We start from the raw sequence: 21,253 nt of genomic DNA, 5'->3' as shown, positions 1-21,253 counted from the left end.
TATGGCAGCTTATTTGAAAGAGCAGTTTCAGCCACTGCTTACAGCTAACCATATGTGATCAAATTATGGGGACAGACTTTGCTGTGAGCATATATCCCTAACGTTACCTGGGGTAAAATGATGGGGACAGACTTTGCTGTGAGGCATATATCCCTAACGTTACCTGGGGTAAAATGATGGGGACAGACTTTGCTGTTGGGAGTCTCTCCTTCGCTGGTTCAACTCCTCTGTCTCCTTCCTTTCATGTTTTCTGACAGTCGGTATCGCATAAAAACTAATTCCGGGGTTCTTTTTGCTGTTGTTAGAACATCCGTGTATTACACCACACACCATCGCGCGGTTTAAAAAAAAATGACACCGATAATACCATGCATAATACTCACGCTGCCTCGCGGTTCAATTGACAGACTGACAGTTTTATGTCAACAATATGGCCGCCGCGAACATTGATGACGTAGATCGAATAAGCCCTATACAATGATAATAAAATGAAAACAATGTAAATAGTATACCATTAATCAAAATGGTAACTGTTAATACAATATAAGGGGAAATAACTCACAATTAAAATTTTTTCTTAATTGTGCAGCCCTTTCAAAAAAAATCTATAATGCATTGATGCATAATACAAGCATAGTTAGATAAAGGATCATGGATGTATTGAATGTGTGGATATCTATCTATTATAGGAAGATACACTCACCTAAAGGATTATTAAGAACACCTGTTCAATTTCTCATTAATGCAATTATCTAATCAACCAATCACATGGCCGTTGCTTCAATGCATTTAGGGTTGTGGTCCTGGTCAAGACAATCTCCTGAACTCCTTAAGCAATTTTGCGTGTGGCATGGTTGTTGGTGCCAGACGGGCCGGTCTGAGTATTTCACAATCTCCTCAGTTACTGGGATTTTCACGCACAACCATTTCTAGTGTTTACAAAGAATGGTGTGAAAGGAGAAAAACATCCAGTATGCAGCAGTCATGTGGGTGAAAATGCCTTGTTGATGCTTGAAGTCAGAGGAGAATGTGCCGACTGATTCAAGCTGACAGAAGAGCAACTTTGACTGAAATTACCACTTGTTACAACCGAAGTATGCAGCAAAGCATTTGTGAAGCCACAACATGCACAACCTTGAGGCGGATGGGCTACAACAGCAGAAGACCCCACTGGGTACTAGGGGTGGGCGATATGACCAAAATCTTCTATCACGATAGGGTTCGTTTTATATCATGATAACGATATGTATCACGGTAGAGTTTTTTATGTTTTAATAAGGTTTAAATCTTTACTACCATAGAAATGTTCATAATTCTCACAAAAAAAAACATATACAAGCATAGAAAGAAGATAAAAACAAACAAAACATAAGCTCTCTGAAGATAAACAGTCAATGATATAAGATTGATAATAAATAATTATGCATGTATGTATAGGCCTATATATATATTTTTATTTAAGGTAGAAAATTGATTTAATCAGGAGCAGTGAGAGATGTTTTCTCAATGTTGTTTGATTAAAGGGAAACTTCACCCATTTGCATTAAGCTTTGTACCGTTAGAACCCCAGTCATGTTTTTGAATGGTCGTGCACCATTCCCTCAGTTTCCCCTGAGAGGGGAGAAATACTGATTTCAGTGAGGCACTTCCTTCTTTCAATGATGCAAAAATCGTCATTTTGCGTCATTGAAAGAAGGAAATCCTGTATCTCTATTGAGTGTGAAAGACTACAGACACTCATTCCTCATTTTTCCAAGGTGGGGGCTATGGGTGGGACCCACTCGCGCTTCAGACCAATTACAGATAAGTGGGTGGGACTTACGAAAATATACGAACACAGACCGAAAAAAAACGACCAGCCGCCATCTTTATGCTAAGCTAAACAGAAGTTGTGGAGCGAGCCGAATTCATGTTACAATAACAGTGGAAGTTAATCAATATTACATGGAAGAGGGTGATTTTACAAGCGTGATGCTCTAATCCGCTGTACATTGCACCTTTATGAGCCACAATACTGCAAAGAGCTGAGGCAGATGTAGGAACAGAAGCCCGAGGAGTAGGCCGGAGCCTGGGCTTCGGATGGGTAGAGGAGCCCGGTGAAGACGCAGCAACCATCAGCCTCTGCTGCGTAGAGAAGCTTGGACAGACTACTGCCTGTTCTCTCACTGTGTGCTTTCTTTATAACATTTCTGCATCAGATAAGGATATGGGCGTTTGTTTGGTGAAGGTTTCTATGCAAGAGAGGAACTTTGCGCGCGTTTGGAACGTTTATTTCACGGACATGTTTCGGTTTAAGAGCAGATGTGCTGCGGAGTATATAAGCTTGGACGGACTCGCGCCGTTTGCTTTCGGTTTAACATTTCTGGATCAGATAAGGATATGAACGTTTGTTTTGTGAATGTTTCTGGTCGCGTGCTTATTTCAAAGACGTGTTTCGGTTTACGAGCACAAGCTCCAAGAGCTGAGGCAGCGCGTCTGTGGAGATATTGTGCAGGGGACGCGTTTGTGTGGAGGATGCAGGGATAAACGAACGTCTGACTAAAGTGAGTGTTTATATTTTCTTTGTTATACTAACGTGGCATTTATGTACACAATAGCATATCTGAGCGGTGTTTTATATGTCTATATTGTGAGAGCAGTGAGGCCAATAATAACACAAATGTAATTACAGTAAACAAGAGACAAAAAGAAAATTGGTAAAACTAAATAAACATTTAAAATGCATACCCTTTTTTTAAGTACTTGGAAAGACATTTGTACTGCGGATCTGAAACTGCACGTTACTGTTTGAATAAGACTTTGCTACACACCAGGCCAGAGTGTTATTGTGTGTACCACAATGTAACATCACGTTTAAAAGTAAGTCATGATTGGTGTCAGTCAGACACAGTGGTGGTGGCTATTTTCTTTGTTTTACTAACGTGGCATTTATGTACATAATAGCATGTCTGAGCCGTGTTCCGATTAATGGGAGTGGCTTGCAGAGCTGTGCATTGTGGTGCATAGTGGCAGTTGTAGTTTTTCATACAAATGTGCTCTAAAGTCACATTTTGTCTTTTCTCTGTCAAATAGGCACAAAATTCTACATTTATGTTACATTTTGACTACAAATATGACTCACTTTCCATAAAGATTAATGTTCCTATCGGTGAAATGGCCCTTTAACACGAGTGACAGACACGAGCAAAATTAGGTAACTTCCCCTTTAAGATAATCTGTAAAGAATAGTTTGTTTCACTGAAGAAAGGAAGCCATATACATCTGGGATGACATGGGGTTGAATAAATTCTGGGAAAAATTAAATTTTGGGAAGCTATTTAAAAAAAAACCAACAACAATGAATTCAAACGTGAATTTTATGACTTTAAAGCTGTAGACTTGCTAGAATAAAACTAATAGTCAACCAAACGAACCCTGATAATCCAATGACAAAATAAACCTACAAAATAAAGCTAATTGGAAAGAGCTCTGTGACCAGTTAAGCTGGCATGTCTACAGCAGTACATTTGATACTGATCCAGCACACGCTGAGCACACACCTGTCTCTTGCAATGTCAGGACCGGAATGTACACTTGTGTACGTGCGTACGTGTGTAGATCAACAACATTGTAAACAACTGTAACTTTTCATGCACTGCTCTGTTTATCATGACGTTTGTTTGGAAACCCCTTAGTATGACTTGGGTTTATAGATAAATTATGGAGTCATAACCACATCACACATAAACCAGAGGGTGTTTTTCATGAGCTTGTGTTTCTTGAATTCAACTACTGAGATTAAAAGAGTATGATTGGTTCCACTGGTGGGGGTGCCTTAAAACCTCATTGAAGACCTACGTTCAGCCCAACTATTTACTTAATCCGTTCTGAACCACTTTAACAAATAGGTGGCTGTATCCTACTGTATGTACAGTATAGATTTCGCTCCACCCTTAGATTAGAGCTTGCACACACGTCAGCGATGATTGTACATCCCGAATAATCCTGATTAAGGCTATATACAGCCAATACAAAATCCACCCTGCTTATGTTCTTCATCTCTGTCCTTCTGTACGCCTCACCATCTTTCTCTACTCAAGAGAAGAAGAAGAGAAAAACAGTTCTTAAATTAGCTTGATTTAATTCTCAGTTTCACTTTGAACCGCTGGTCCTGGGGCCTGAACTCATAAACCAGTCAAGTCTCATGTTTTCGGTTGCCATTCTGTGCATGAACTTCTACAATGAAGCGGGTTGGCTGACATACTGCAAATTCATGATACATTAGTAAAGCCTTTTTTGGCTATATAAATTAAGCAACATCATAAACACTGTGATGATTTTAGCGTGCTTTTTATTTGACCAGTACGTTTTGCTAAAGCGCTTGACTAGATTTGCAATCCTTCAGGCTCTTATGGTATGAGAGTGTTAAAACAGATGTTATGTCGGATTTTGGAATTAGTCTGTACGTTTATCTGTCATAGCAATCTCTGCATTGCATTTTCCTATATATTTAAATATTTTTAATTAAAAAAAATATGCATAACCAATTTTAGTGTGTTAGTGTATAACTAATTTTTAATGACATTTATTTTAAAGGTGCAGTGTGTACCTTTTATAACGATGTCTTGACAGAAATGCAATATAAAATATATAACTATATTATCAGTGGTGTATAAAGACCTTACATAATGAACTGTTATGTTTTTATTACCTTAGAATAAGACGTTTTTATCTACATACACAGAGGGTCCCCCTTAAGAGGCCCTTAACAGACAATTTTTTTTACTAAGTTGTCTCCAACGATGACATGGTTGTCCGGTGACGGCTACCGTAGCTTCTCTATGCATTTCGGTGAACGGTGGACTAAAACGTTGGTTAAATTACTTAATTTACATGTATATGTGTAATATCATAAAAAATGATACCAGAAATTGTTGACTAGCTATATCATTCCCTGCATGCTTCTTCCAGTGAACCCTGAGAAAACCTGGCACAGTTTACAGGAAATTAACAAACAAATGAAAGCAATAAGAGAGAGAGAGAGAGAGAGACAGAGAGACAGAAACAAAGTGGGATTCTAGGAAAAGATCCAACTCATCCCTCCCTTTCTCTCTCTCCATCATCTGCCTTATCCAAATGATTTGACCCGTGTCTGAGGTAATGTTGGCATACAGAAGCCTATGGCTCAAGAGCATGCATTACAGACACAAACACATTCTCCGAAACTGATCCTTGTCATGAATGCATACATGCAAAATATTCACGCATCCTGTGTGGTACATAAAAATGTGCATACACTACAGGTCAACTACATTTTACAGAATTTGCTTAAAATTAATATTAGATAATATTATTATAAATTGTACCCATTTTTTTTTATTTAATACGTTTTGCATAGTTAGCATGTGTCCAGCATATATGGAAAGAAACGCTTTCATTAGAGTTTAAAGAGCCTCCCAGAATGCATCTCTTAATTACCTGTAATAGGGTGCCAAGAATATACAATACTTTTGATTTGTTTAATGCTGGGTTAGACTACACAATATCATCCTGATTTTGGCACGATTCGTTTGACGTAAGGCAGTGGTACCAGGTTGCCCTCATGGGGTCTGTGATCTTTTTTTATTATAACTTGGCATTTTTATGTATGTTAAATATTATACAATGATAAAGCATACCAACAAGTAAAATAAAATAAAATCAAAAGGAAAAAGTCTGGGAAGACTAAAGTAGCCCTCCTCATTGTTTTACCCATTGTGGTAGCCCTTGCTCACAAAAATGTTGAAGACTCCTGAAGTAAAGTGTTGTGGTGATTCGTAATGCAAGTATCAATAATTTTATCTCGTGGTGTATACATATTTTTTTATTGATAACAATATGTCAACAAAAAGGGAAGTTACAATAAAAATATATATATATATCATAGTGTATAGATGTTTCACAATATCTTACTTTCTCTATGACATAATACTGAGTGTTAAAGGGACACTATTTTTTAAAATAGGCTTATTTTCCAGCTTAGACCATGCTAATGGTCTAATCAGATTTAATGAATTATGCTAAGCTATGCTTACCGCCAGACCCAGTACCACTTTTAGCATAGCTTAGCATAATTTTTTTTTTCTTGGCCCGCCACCACCCCCCCTCTTCGGAGGACAACTTTATTTTTTAATAAAGCAAATTATTTACACAATACATTACAATATAGACAATAGATTTTTATACAGTGCATTATTCGTCCTACCATAACCATTCAAGCAGTTTAGTGAAACCCTGGGTACATGGGGGGGGGGGATTGTAGCACCACATACATAGTGTAACATGTAACATATACGACAAACAGATAACAGAGACAAGACAATTGACAGTTGCTACAAGAACATGTTATTGATGGTTGGTTGAGTATAATGATCTTGAGCAGTGGTCTCAAACTCCCGGCCCGCGGGCCATTTGCGGCCCGCCCTCCCCCTCTCTGCGGCCCGCGTCACCTTTCAACAATATAACGTAATCTGGCCCGCAGAAAGATTTTTATTTAAATTCGTTTTTTTATTTAAACTTTTAAGGGTTCGGTCACATGTCGCGTCTAACAACGCGAGTTTAAACGAGTCAAGGCGTTTCTTAAAGTATGTTTACTTTTCAAAGTGCTTGCTTGGGAGCGGTGATTGCGCAGCGTGGGATCGCGTCACCCGTTGCTACGCAGCCACGAGCACGCGCTCCGTGATGGCGAGGGTAACGGAATGCGTGATCGGATTTTAATTCCTCTCGCGTCAATCATATCATTGTCACAATGCGATCAGTTCATCTGATCGCGACTTTGTAGTGTTTGTCCAGAGAAGATTTGTTACTTCTGGGTGGATACTCTGTTACTCAGAGAAGAGCTGCTGTGGGGTTATTACCGTAGTTCACATCAAGTCACAGCTTCTAATGGAGACACCGCAGTGGGAGATGTACTGCAACAGTTTAATATTAAACTACGGATGAGAAAATGACCCATCATAGTGTCCAGGTTAGGAAAAGAGGAAAGATGAGGAGAAATTACAGAGGATACAAGTATGTACACTTCTATATATAATGAAGTATATATGAAGTATAATACATTATTATCTTGCTTGCTTATACATAGAGCAGTATTATTTATTTTTACTGTCCAACTAGCTTATGTAACATTGACTACCCATCCAAATGTTTTAGAATCACTTTCACTTATTAATATTTTTCTAAATATAATAGCAAATTCATTAAAACGGTGGAATAACAAAAAGGAACATAATGAAGTCAATACTATGACTGAAAACAGTCAAAAATAAATAAAAACAGAAACATGTACTGTTGGTAAATTTTTTTTATAATAGTTTATAAATGTATAGGAATTAAATTTGTTAGTTTTAATAGGCCTTAGTTAATAATTCAAAGCCTAATAAGGTTAAGAAAATATTTACTTACTTTTATAAAATAATGTATATTAAAAAATAAAAAACACTGTTTATATATTTTCAAGTATTATTATACATTAAAAAATATTTTAAAGAAATATTGTACTTTTTTGAACGTTAAAATAGCTCTGCGGCCCTCTGATGAAATGTCAGTCTCAGAAATGGCCCCAAGCCAGTTTGAGTTTGAGACCCCTGATCTTGAGTAAGCTCTATACATTAATCTGAGGTTCACATTCGTTAGTTTGAAAAGGGTTGGGGGGAAAAAAAAAAAAGGCTTAGCATAATTCATAGAATCTGATTAGACCATTAGCATCGTGCTCAAAAATAACCAAAGACTTTCGATATTTTTCCTATTTAAAACTTGACTCTTCTGTAGTTAGATCGTGTACTAAGCCTGACGAAAATTAAAAGTTGTGATTTCTAGGCAGATATGGCTAGGAACTATACTCTCATTTTGGCGTAATAATCAAGGACTTTGCTGCCGTAACATGGGTGCTGCAGGCGCAATGATATTATGCAGTGCCTGAAAATAGTCCCCTTGGTAACTTTCAATAGTTTGGGACTATTTTCGGGCACTGCGTAATATAATTGCGCCTGCAGCACCCATACTACGGTGGAAAAGTTAAAACAATCCAACATATATTAAATTTCAACCCAACAAGTTGGGTTTGTTCCTTTATGACCCAGCACTGGGTTGAAAATAACCCAGCTGCATTTTTTAGGGTGATGAAACCGCTGGTCAGTGTCTCTGCAATTCATCAGACTGAGAATCCATCAATATTCACACAAAATATTCCTCTTACTCCAGCTGTAATCTCATCCATTGTTATGAGTGAAGAACGGAATAAGGAATGCAGAAAGCTGGGAGGCAACATTCCAGCATCTGGAAGCGCTCGGACTCACGTGTGTCCCTTTCCGGATCTCTCCCTCCTTTTGGCTCGCTCTTTCAGTCTCACTCTCTAACTTTCCCTGCGTCTCCTGTGTTTCCCTCTTCTTGTCTTTCAAAGGAGGAATTTTGTAATCTGATCCTCGTCTTGTCTTTCCAAGTTCAATTCGGTTCCTTCACACACACTAACATAAAGTTAACTGCTGACACATGCATTTTCAAATGCACATGAAAAACCCACAATGCCGGAATAGACCACAACACAGATCATTTAGAGTCAAAACAATAAGATTATTCCAAAACAAGCTCATGCATGAAACAGAATAAGACACATAACAAATTAACCGTGAGTCAGGTTTTTCAACAGTGATACAGCCTTCACATTACACTAACAATTCCACGAAAGCCGCCACAAAAATGACCATCTGCCCTTTAGCTGAAGAACAGACTAAACTTTTAACGAAGAATTTAATTCAAAGCCCATTTTTTAACATTAAAATAGCAGAAAGCCATCCAGCACACTGGTGCTTCCAGACCCAGAAAACCACTGGTCATTTATCAGATGCAATTTCCCAACTTCCCAAGGCAATTTTCAATATACATTGTAATACACATAAAGCCAGTTTAATCATTTAAGGTCACATAAAAGCTCAGTGGCGATACTGAAGGTCGTAGTGGGCATTCTCAAGCATATAATACGGCCATAACTGGACATTTTTTGGCTTTTTTAATCAAATATTGATTCTTCGATTTTAATCAATCTTCAATTTAACAAAACCATATCAATTCGAGAAATCACTGATTAAATTTTATGTGCATGCTTTACTTCAATAGCAGGGCTTGACCATAAGGAATGCGACAACATCACAAAGGTTTATCATTTGCACTAGGGCTGTCACTTTTCAGAAAAATCAAATTCGAACGGATATCGAATATCATGCAATGTATCCGAATATATTCGAATATCTAGGCGAGCATAAAAAAAAACGTAATGGAGATTCAATTTATTAAAGGTGCAAAAGAGGATGTTTGTTTTATACATTTTTGCAATATTACTTGAAACTGTCTTTACTAAATGACAAAAGACTATTTATTAGGTGCTCTGAAAATTATAATATTAATATACGTCATCTGTGCACAAGATAGGGCCTTAAAAACATCAGCCAGTTGCTCATGCGGTCATCGCATCAGCGATTGGCCCTCTAGCTTGTCAATCACTGCAATTACGATCCTTGTGAGAGACGTGCACGCTCCAGTAACTTTATACAGGCGACACATGTTAAGTTTCGGTTTGTTTTCATTGTCGATCCTGTTTTACTCCTCGAATTTGCACCATGATAGAGAAGAAACTCGAAGGAGGACGCAAAAGAAAGATTTTTTTTAAGCCGCTGGGAATAGGAGAAAATTCTCAGAAGAATGTAATGTAACCTGAGTCTCTGAGTCGTTATTGGAGAAACATTTCAACGCTGGAGAGCAATGAAGGAACAGAGAGGTGTCAAGACAGACGCGCAGTTCGCAAAAATTCTCCTTGACAGGTAACAGTGATTATTCTTTCTTTGTGGAGTAATTATTGTTCTACTGTTTTTAAGGTATATTGACGTTGTTCTTGTACTGTAGTTGTCTGCTACATGCTAGTTGAAATGGGAGTAGCGTCGACTGATCTAGGATTTTTAACGTCTTATGCGTTTATTATCATATAATTTCACATAATGAATCCACTGATGGGACACAGCATATGCCGGTGGTAAACAAACACTTGTGTCGTGCACGAGTTTTGGAAGGCGTTCCCTAGAAATGAGCTGTGAATGCGGGAGGCTGTTCTTCCGCATGCGCTCATAAAAAAAACTCATTAACCATTTTTGGATTCTCAGTCGGCGAAAAACATCCTCTTTTGCGCCTTTAGAGCGACACCATGTAATTTTTCAACCTTCATAATAAATTCTCAAGACCCTTGTGATAGTACATCGACTTTAAATAGGTTGAATGACATGTAGCCTGACGGGGTCTGTATCACTTTTACTCGTATTTTCAAACTTAGGGTTTCCGGTAGTAACCAGAGCACAAAAAAAACTACAAAATTCGACTGCTTTACGGCATACGTCACTTCCTCCACACAATTTGTTTTTACATGAATTTTGCTGAAGGCTACTTAAGGAGTGTAGAGAGCAACTTCTATTATGTGACTCTGTGGCACCGTGTTAGTGTCATGGACCTATGACACGGGCGACCCAGGTTCGATTCCCCTTCAAGGCAATTTTTTATATAAACTCACGATCTTGATTCATACATAAATGCGATCTTCTTTATAAATGACGGCGATTATCTTGCATATAGTTCCCTGTATTCAGATGCTGCATTCATGCGTTCACGTATTTACCTTTTTTTTACTGTCTATGTATTTACATTACAATCCAGGATGCTATAGCAGTCAAACTTGCTCAAACTCACACAGTGTAAAACCAAACCCTATTTATTCACCAATCAGATCCGAGCGTTTCTCTCTTCTCTCTTCCTCATTTGCTGTGTTCCGCTGTCACTCGCGTGACGTATTACAAAGCGGCAGACCTAAACGCATCGGTTTACTTGGATTTGGGGCGACAATTTTCACACAAAAGAGAGAAAAAACGAGCGCCATTGCGGAAAATCCTGGTGGCGAGGGAGAGAGAGAGGATGCAACAATATTTGTTTCGAAAAAGAAACGAAATCCGCGCCCGCAGATTTCGGCGAAAAACTCAGCGGAATTCCGCGGACTTAATGCCCTCATTGACAAGCACACATACCCCATGCTTGAGCCTGTTTGTGAGAAGTTATCTCATTGACATACATAGGCTATCCAACGCGTTTGTGAGCCGCCATTGACAAGTGCATTATCTCTGCGCGTGCTGTTTGCTTGACCGTTTTTAATGATAGAGAGCACAAAGTACCATTTGATATTTGAGATGAAATTAAACCTACCACTGAGATCTCACTTGACTCTTTCGTCTGTGACGCGCGACAGTCAGCACGTCATCAATTAATATCCGTTTACAAGACAAATGCTGTTGTTTTTTAATATAAAGTTTACATTGCGTTATAAAAATAATACAATTTTCTTCATACATGCTAATTTTATAATGCGAACGTATTTACACAAGCTTTTTATTCTGCTATAATATTTAACACTATAAACAATAATATGTCATTTTATATACAAACTATAATTCTATCTTGGCATGCTCATGAGGTTCATGTTGGTCCAATTTGATTCCCTCTCTTCCGCACAGTTGCCGTCGTCGGTCTCACTCTCAGCCTCCTTCCCATTACGAGGTGTTACTGTAAAAAATGCGCTAAACATGGCATTTTAAAAACCGGATGGTTCATTTATAAGGATATTTCACGTCATGTTCGAATGCATATTCGAATTTCGAATAAAAAGTGACAGCCCTAATTTGCACGGGTTAGGCCTTGCTAACTTAAATATTCAAGTAAAGAAGATGTGAAACAGACCCCAATGTGCTACTCTGAGAATTTTTTCGCATGCGTGCGAACATCCAAGGCATGTCCCCAGTATGGGTTCAGGTTTCCTTGCGCTTGACATATTTACAAAAAAATGCTGCGGTTATCCTCCTAAACATAGTCTGATGTGTGAAAGTGAACAATTCGGAAAGAAAATGCATGTGTAACAGAATATTGGATCTGTACATTACATTTAGGTCTTAAAGTGACAGCATAAGAAATACATTTCATGTCTGCAAAACAAAAAATTTTATGCAATATTGATAACTACTCTAAATCCTATAATAAAGGAATCACCAAATTACAATACCCAGCCCTACTTGCAACAGTGCATCACATGAGCTCCAATGTCTTCATTCATGTACATCAACCTTTTGTAGTAGCTGTTGCTCACATAACTGAGGTTGCCTAACCACTACAAATTGTAAATGCAGAGACAGTCCTGTGTATTGTTGGTTCAATAGCTCATATAGGAATGGAAAAGCAACCTTTTGGTTACCCACTTTAAGCCTCCAGCCACTAAACCAACCCAGTACAACAGCATAGAGAGCTGAAAATGCATCCCACAGATGTGCGGAATCGAGCAGTGGAGGTGGGGAATGCACCTGGCTACGAATAAAACATGGGTGGATGCTATTTATACGTCGGGTTTGACACCTCAGCACTATGCACACTTGAGGTCTACATGGAGACCTTTTACAGTGTTGGAGCCATGAGCTAGACCCTACACATACTCACTGTAACACATCAACAGAGCATGTGAACACATGCACGCACCTTAAAAGGCAGTACGAAGCTCACAGGTCAACCTAGTGACCTACACTTAAAAGCGCATAACTCCAACAGGCATGTTCCAAAACAGTTAACTAGTAGGTCACTATCCAACGACAGGTTGCAGGTTTGTTTTGCAAGGGTTGCAGACAGGGAAAAAAGCAAGGCTAAATGCAAATGCTTAGAGGCAACCATAGTCATGCATGGGTAGGATTGCAAAAAAACAGCTTGCCATATTTTTGTCAAGGTATCTAAATTTTTGTCAATTAGTAAACTACCCAAGCCAGGCAGATACCAACATTGACAGATGCCTTACTTAAAAACTATGAAAATGCAAAATTTAAAAAAGGAATATACAAACCAGACTGCGTTAAAAACCAAAACCAGTCACTGTCGATTAAAACTAAACTCTGGTCTTTCAGGACCGCAGTTAAATAGCTTTGTTCTATTCTCGCATTTTACATGCCCATATCTTTTAGGTTCGCTATTTCGGTGTTTGTCGTCATGACCAAAGCCACATTATACATTGTCGAAAACCACATCGACATCTTCCAAGAACCATTTCAGAGTGAAACAGGTCCACGCGTCATACAAAAAAACCTTGAAAGAAAAGCTTTAAAGTTCGGAAGTTTCCACGACTGACGCAGAAACACACCTCAAAGCTTTACGCAAAGGTAGCGTGTGGCTGATTCTGCGGTCTGTCACTGCCGGATAAACCTGTGCTGTTGCTTTGTGCAAAAGTGATACAACATCTGATTTGATACATGCGTCATTTTCTTTTATCAGAGTATTAAACCTTCATCTTTGATATTAGAAGAGGGAAACCGAGCAGTCAAAAAGGCATCTGAAACTGCAGAACAAGGTTTCATGTACTAATTTTCTAAAAACCCAGTTTGTTTACAATCACAGACATTAAAACATATACTGTTATGCTTCTGCCTTATTAACACTATTTTGGAGTGATTTGTCCAAAATAAGCACAATTTTTGATACCAAATTTTCATAAAATTATGTGCAATTTTACTTCTGATTTAAAATATGTTATTGTATGTTCATTTTCACATGTTTCAGACAAATTTTCCTGTGCAAGAGCAAATAAATCATGTCTAGAGATTCTGCTGAGAATATATAGGACAGTACAGCGAGACTGCAAGCACATACACACACACACTGCATTTAGTCACATCCAATTATTCCGACTGCAACCTAATGTCGTGCTGCATCTTCAAAAAAAGTACAAAATAGCTTGCTTAGTCATATATTTACTGTATGCTGTGCTGTATAAAATTCGACTAACTGACAAGTGTACTGGACTGGTACTTGAACTTCATATTCCATCCCTGCCAGACACTGCATCATCACCACGGCAACTCAGACTAGGACAAATTGAGTGCTCATCCCGCCTCTGCAACTAAGCAACAGAATGGAGTTATATAACCAGTACTGCGTTTCACTGAACGCTGGTTATATGATAAGACAGCCACAGTGATTGACTTTATATTTCAAGTCAACAATTAGGGCAATGTCCTACACAGCCTCAGTAAAGCATCCAAATGTTACAGCAATTTAAAATTAGAAAAAAAAATAAAAAGGAGAAAATAATAGATAAATACACAAACTGATAAAAAAACTATATTCAATACAAATTTATTAAATGTGAGTAAGAATTTAATATGGTATGTAAAATAATATATTTATTTAAATAAAATAAATAGTCAATATTATAACACTACTGCTTAATTTAAGCCTGTTTTTAAATTTTATTATACACATTGCAGGTTTCACCACACATGTAATTGGTTCATATGGGGAGCAATCCATGGTGGTCCTGTCACTCTCTTCTGCATTTAAACACATTCAATCCATTAAGCAATTAAACTTTTGGCCTGCGGCAGTGTGAAAACCTCAGACTCTCCAGTACAACCCTTCAGACTGACACAACTTAATGAACAGATCTGCACAGTGAGCAAAACACACCAAGTGACCCTAAATGAAATGACATCACTACACATAATACAAAGTTTTTTCTCATCAAGCGCCAGTGTGACATCCATGTCTCCAATTAAATATATCTGCCTGGAAAACTATGAATAATATCAGTCCACAATCGGACGTGTGATGCGCCTGGAAACTTAAACCACACCACATTCATTCATAGGCCATAGCTCAGAGGAGAACTGATCCCTCGACTGATCTCAGTTTCCTCTCTATTGGTGTCTGCTGATGGAGTTTGGTTCCTTGCCACTGTCACCTTTGGATTACTTTGCTAGGGTTTAAAAGACACTTAATATTCAATAAGAATATCAATTTGACAATAATACACATGTTAACTGAATAGAGCTGGATGATGGCATCATTGATCTCTGTAAAACTGCTTGATAATTGACTCAATTTAGTTTTCAACATCGACATTTAAACGTATTCGAGATGAATATCGACATCATTGTTGTCTTGAAAAAGCTGTAACCACTGAGTTCACACAACTGAGTGTCCAATGTTTATACTTAAATATTTCCTTTTACTGTAAAACTGCATATATATATAGAATAATAAGTAAAGGTGATAACAGAGATTGCAGACCAATGACATTATTTAATGCACACTTTCTCTCTGACATTTGAGTTGCATACTAAATTGTGAATGTCCTTTCATCGTGCTTATAATATGCATATAGCAAATGATTATACCTAATCATATTTTACATTACAACATAGGCACAGAAACAGCATTATTCGCTCTTGCCACTGACTTGAGTGTCATGACAACGGCAAAGCGGATCTGACGCGGCTTTACATTTACACGGAACCAAATCTTAAACCAAAGCTTAACCGCTGTTCATGCGCTGCTGTGCTATCACTAGTAGTGAAATCTAAATCTAGTTTACAGTGTGTGTCATGTATTGATGGTATTTTCCAATGGGCTTTACGGAAATAAACACTGGTGTAAAGATATACGGCATCGTGAAGCGAGGTATGAGAACCTCTTGACACATTGCAGCTTTCCTTCTTACAAAACCACCCATGCACACGAATGCAACATCGGCTGCAATGTTTACACCGAGAATATAACGTTGACACGTGTATAACAGCAAACAGTCGCTGCATGCCACTGCATGTCTAACTATATTCGCCATGCATGCAGAAGACGCAACTATAAATAGTAAACATTTCAGATCACAGACACACTCATCTAAACTACCGGCGAAACCGTCCATTTTTAGGGGTAAAAATCCAGGGAGATATTCCTGTGGGATTCGCCTCGTGGTCCTCTTTGAGGAAAATGTGTAGATTTATAATGTCACGAGTCCTTTTGTTTGCACTGAAGAACAAGGAGACGAGCGACTCGCGCTTGGTTCTCCGTCCGGATTATGCAGCGCTTTTCTGGGGCACTCGATCACGGCTGCTCCATGAGCTGCTCCACCACGATCGTTTACACCTCCGGCGGGGGAGGGAGGGGGTATAAGGAGCCCTGGGCTTTCGCGTTTCCGACTCCGCCCGCTTTGGAACCGCTAGCTTCCCTTCAGTCGCGGGGCCAAGCCCGACTGCGCCACAGTCTGGCTGTGTTCTACTCGTTTTGGGCCTGCGCAAAGCGATCGGCATATGATATCAAAATACCGCGAGAGCGATTCGAAAAGACTCGCTCTCGCGATAATTTGACGTTATATGCCGAGCGCATGACATCGTCAGCACTGAACACTGCTGTACTTAGGTTTGTGTGGCTTTGTAATGGAAATGTATTATTCTTATTCTTTTTTTCTTTCTTCTTTTTTTCTTTTATTATTATTATTTTTATTTATTTATTTATTTTTCTCTGTGTAAGCTATTTATGTTAATTAAGTAAGGTCTGTTATGCGTCTCCCCCGTTATATATGTTATGTAATATTGTATGTTTTCTTTTATGTAATGTTAAGTGAACATGCAATAAAAAAACTGCTGTACTTAGGTAAAAGAAACCATTATCATCTTTAATCATCGGGTACAGTGTTCCAGGAAAGGGCAATACTTCCAAAATAAATGTGACATAACGTAATAGTAGCTACTATGGTTTTGCTTTATAATATATGGTCATTTTTGTAAATTGTTTACAGTATGATCATCATTTAGTGCTTGGTGTCCCACAGTTAAGTCATCTTTACACAGTGGTTGGTGTTTCGTAAAGACTAGAAAATGTAAAAAAAAAAAAAGTAGATGTTATATATCTGGTTTCACAATTTGTGAAACTGAGAAGTGAACAGGTGTTTTCTTTTTGGCCCCCCTGCTAACAGCTTAAACCAGTCTACGCTGGTTGGCTGGTTTCCCAGTCTGGTTTTGGCGAGGGTAGCGAGTGTGACACTTTTTAGCTGGTCAGGTTGGAAGACCAGCTTTGCCAAGCTGGGAGGACCAGCTTAACAAGCTAATTCCATCTTAAACCATCCAAAACCAGCCAACCAGTCATTCAACATACCATATTTTATAAATCACTTGTTAAGTCTGACATCACACGCCATCACTTCCGGGTCCAAACTCTCTATGCAATACCTTAAACCAATGGTTTTCAAACTGGGTGTGGGGCCCCCTTGAGGGGTGTGAGATGGTGCCAAAATACATTAAATTATCATAAATTCTGTGTAACAAACACCACTAAATTGTTTAATTTAATATGTTCAAATTCTAAGTTTGTGATTTTTTCATAAAATATTTTTTTCTGGGGGGCACGCGAAAGGATGAGAACCACTGCCTTAAGCAAACAACAAACAATAGTAATATACACTCACTGTGTGCTGTAAAACTACCAGAAAATCATTAACCCTACCTTTATCTCCATACCGAAATCCCAGATGGCAATAAAGTAATAGATCTTTTATGAATTGTTAAAGTATTGGTTTCTGGGATGCCTTTTAGCACGCACTGTGACACTTGCAGAAAAGAAAATTGTCAAAAACAGTCCCTAGCACCCTTTTAAAAGGTCCTAATATTGCAGGGCTCAACGCAAATAATTTTTTATACTGGCCCGGTCGGGTCAGTGGTTCAGGTTTTCACTTGCCCTACCAAAATTTTCACTGGCCCCAATAAAAAAATGTCAGCGTCACATATTAAATAATTCAAAAGTCAAATATAATTGACATGTTCCAATTAAAAAAGCTCCCAACTTTTCTGCTTTACCTGTAAACTGACAGCAAATTGTGCAAAATATTGCATTGTTTCTTTCGTCATGTTTTACCCAAGTTAATGTCTGCTTCCAAGATGTTAAAAAATATACATTGGTGAAAATATATTTTAGTGACTGAGGGTGAAGGCCTGGCCCGATCAGACAAGTGACAATACTTTTACTGTATCTCACGCTTGCCCCGTGCCACCCGGCATTCCTTTATGTTGAGCCCTGTATACCATTTAGGCAGATATGTGTAAATTTAGCACCAATATGTACCCCTGGTACTAATAATATGAACTCTTTTGGTGCAAAGGTGTACTTTTTAACCCCAGTGACAACTAGAGACAATTTTTGACCATTTTATTCTGACAGTGTGAAAACTTGTGTGTGAATAATGAATAAACAACACGCATAAACAGCTGGTATCATATGATACAGTTGTCATTAAGTCAAAACTTAACAAGTGGATACCAAGGTGTTATTTGAAGTAGCTTGCAGAATGATCAAACTGCAATATCATATGAATAAAAACTACCTTGGAGTACCATGATACTACCATGTTTTTGGACATGTCTATAAAAATCATAATTATTTAGTGCCATAATATGGAACCAATCATATCAGAACTAAACCTATAACTAAACTCTGTTTTTTGTAAGAAATTGCTAAAATGTGTTTGGGGTGTACATCTGTCCTACACATGTCCAGTGCTTGCCACATTGCATTAAGATTTAGTGCACACAAGACAATGATGGTGCAGGACAAAAATACAGACCAAGAATTGCAAATAAACTGCAATACGGCTGCAAATTCTGCATCCTATGGGATATTTTGCACGGAGGATAACGATTTAAGCTATATGTGTTCATAAAGTGGAATGTGGGTTTAAGCATATGTGGAAGGCGCCAGAAACAATTTTCAAGGCATCGTGTTGTCTGGCCACTCAGCACAGGACACATTAGTAGTAAATAGGACAGGGTTTTAGCGACAGATTAAAATACCAAAAGTTAAGGCCATTGTGTTGACCATAAAGATTGTCTCTGTGTGGCCGCTGCACTATTGGTCTTGTGCCAGCTGCTGAGTTTTTCTATATTCAAGAACTCATTGTCGAAGACCGAGTGAAATGAATCTGGACAGAGACAAGATTGTCCATGACATTGACCCTTAAATCAGCAGCATGAGTTCTTCTATGAGAGATTATCATTGTGTGTATGGGAAAGACACATTAGTTCATCAGGATAAGTCACACTAGTATGCACTATAGCTTCATGGCCCACCGCGTATACCCCCTCCCATTGACTTCCCGGCAGGGTCTGACCTCTCACTCCAGCCAAAAGTGTAAGAATCAGACAAAGGCCCTCTTTATTTTTCACCCCTGAAGAAAGAGGCGGGGAAAGAAATATGGACTGGGGAAATCTTTCCCTTTCACGTGGTTTTTCTCTCTTTCTGGGCCAGTGAAGAAAATGACACATAGGCTGAAATCTGTGGTCTCTACTTTGCATTAGCTATTTCTTTCTTCTACTTTGAGGATGATGAATCACTAAAACTCCAGCCAATATGGTGTACATTAATAATTCATCAAATAACCGTGGGAGAACCTTAAACATTTCTAATGAGTCATCTCATACATTATAGTTAAATGATTCCCCCTGACAGCTTTTTCCTAACCCGTTTCTTTTGCACGGTACACGTTAAGGCTGCTTTCAGGCGGTCCAATCCAGGTGTGAACAAATCATTGTTTGGCCAACTTTAGCCAATTTAAATCTTATCCTACCGGTTGGGGGGATACAAATAAATCCAAGTAAAATACAATGCACAGTACCTGTCAGATTTGAAATAATAAATATTTAACAAAAAACGTGCCTGTAGGGCAGGGATTCTCAAACTTTTTCAGCGTGCGACCCCCTTTGTGTACGGTGCATTCCTTCGCGGCCCCCCAAAAGAAAATTTATGACAAAAAAACAGTTATAAAATTTATTTTAATTAAACAAAACATTAAATTATACAAAGTAGTGCTGCCTTATTTTTTTTAGGTTTAATTTCACAGAATTCATGATAAATTAATGTATTTTATAAAAATGTCATAAAACTGGGGCCCCCACCCCAGTTTGAGAACCATTGCTGTAGGGCATGCTTGATTTATTAGACTGGAAAAAAAATATTTTAAGATTATATTTGCCATGTTCAAATACTTTCTGATATAGGCAAATGTCTAGGACCTCAGGCTTGCAGGGAGGCCTCCATAACCGCTAAATCCACGCGTGCTAATCCACCAATCACTACCGACAGCATTAGACAACATGATGCGTAGAATAGAATAGAATAGAATAGAATAGAATAGAATAGAATAGAATAGAATAGAATAGAATAGAATAGAATAGAATAGAATAAATCTTTATTGTCCACCAAGGTGGAAATTTTTCTTTGGCTCACCAAACATACAAGACAGTAAACATACAGACAACATTTCCAAAAAATTAAGAAATTAAAAAGCAAAACATGAGTAATAATACAATGCAAAATATCATGATGGAAAATATACTAAAATACGGTACCTTAAAGGTGCAGTGTGGAAATTTTAGCAGCATCTAGTGGTAAGGTTGCGAATTGCAACCAACAACTCAATCCACTGCTCACCCCTCGCTTTTAAAGCGCATAGAGAAGCTACAGTAGCCGCCACCGGAAAAACATGTCATCGTCAGAGAGAACTTAGTAAAAAAAGTTTGTCTGTTAAGGGTTTCTGGAAACATGGCAGCACAAAATGGCCACTTCCACATAAGGGGACCCTCTGTCCATGTACATAAATTCTAAGGTAATGAAAACATAACAGTTCATTATAAAAAAAAGTCTTTATACACCCCTGATAATATAGTTTTGTAAATTATTTAGCATTTCTGTCAAGAGATCCTTCTAAAAATCACACACTGCACCTTTAAACTCATTTGTTATTATTACTTAGTTTGATTAAGAATGCTTATAACATTTGGAATAAAATATTTTTTTAAAGTACTTTTAGCCATAGGTACTCTGAAGCGTCTCCCAGACTTTAGAGGCTCGAACTGGCCAGAAAGGGGATGAGTACTATCTGCAGTAATTTTTCTGGCCTTCCTCCTCATTCTTTCATATTTATTAAAAAATTATCCAACAATTTAATTATTTTGCTTAGTAGTATGTCTGTTTAATTTTCAGTAGCAGCTGATTTGTATGAATATTTAAAGGGGACAGAGAATGAAAAACCATTTTTACCTTGTCTTTGCTGAATAATGGTAGTCTACCCACATTCACAAATATACAAAAAGTGCAAGACATGCTAAACATCTCAGTCTCATAGAAATTCCTCTTTTAGAAATGTCAGCCAGAAAACAGCCCAATCTGAAAAACTGATGCTTATGACATCACAGGCATCTCACTGCCCCTCCACTTTAAAATAATTGGCTACATTTTTAGAGTGGCAGCAAAGTCAGCCAATCAGTAATGAGATTATAAGTTAAGCCAGTAGGGGGAGCCAAATAGGTGCAAAACCACTTGTTTAAAATCCCCCACCCTAATAGAGCTATCT

At 38.1% G+C, this 21,253-nt stretch overlaps 1 protein-coding gene across 1 annotated transcript in view; it reads right to left on the bottom strand.

Annotated features, from left to right (window-relative positions):
- LOC129416745 (echinoderm microtubule-associated protein-like 4) overlaps window positions 1–16,115 on the bottom strand; it is a 158,051-nt gene extending 141,936 nt beyond the window's left edge. The window contains exon 1 of the mRNA XM_073872987.1: window positions 15,756–16,115. Coding sequence (XP_073729088.1) covers window positions 15,756–15,778 — 23 coding nt within the window. The 5' untranslated portion in view covers window positions 15,779–16,115. The remainder of the gene's footprint in view (window positions 1–15,755) is intronic.
- Window positions 16,116–21,253: the final 5,138 nt, after the last annotated feature.

This window comes from Misgurnus anguillicaudatus, chromosome 11 (assembly GCF_027580225.2).
Source record: "Misgurnus anguillicaudatus chromosome 11, ASM2758022v2, whole genome shotgun sequence".
NCBI lineage: Eukaryota > Metazoa > Chordata > Actinopteri > Cypriniformes > Cobitidae > Misgurnus > Misgurnus anguillicaudatus.
The sequence above is the reverse complement of the archived record's forward strand: the minus strand, read 5'-3'. Positions and strand labels throughout refer to the sequence as shown.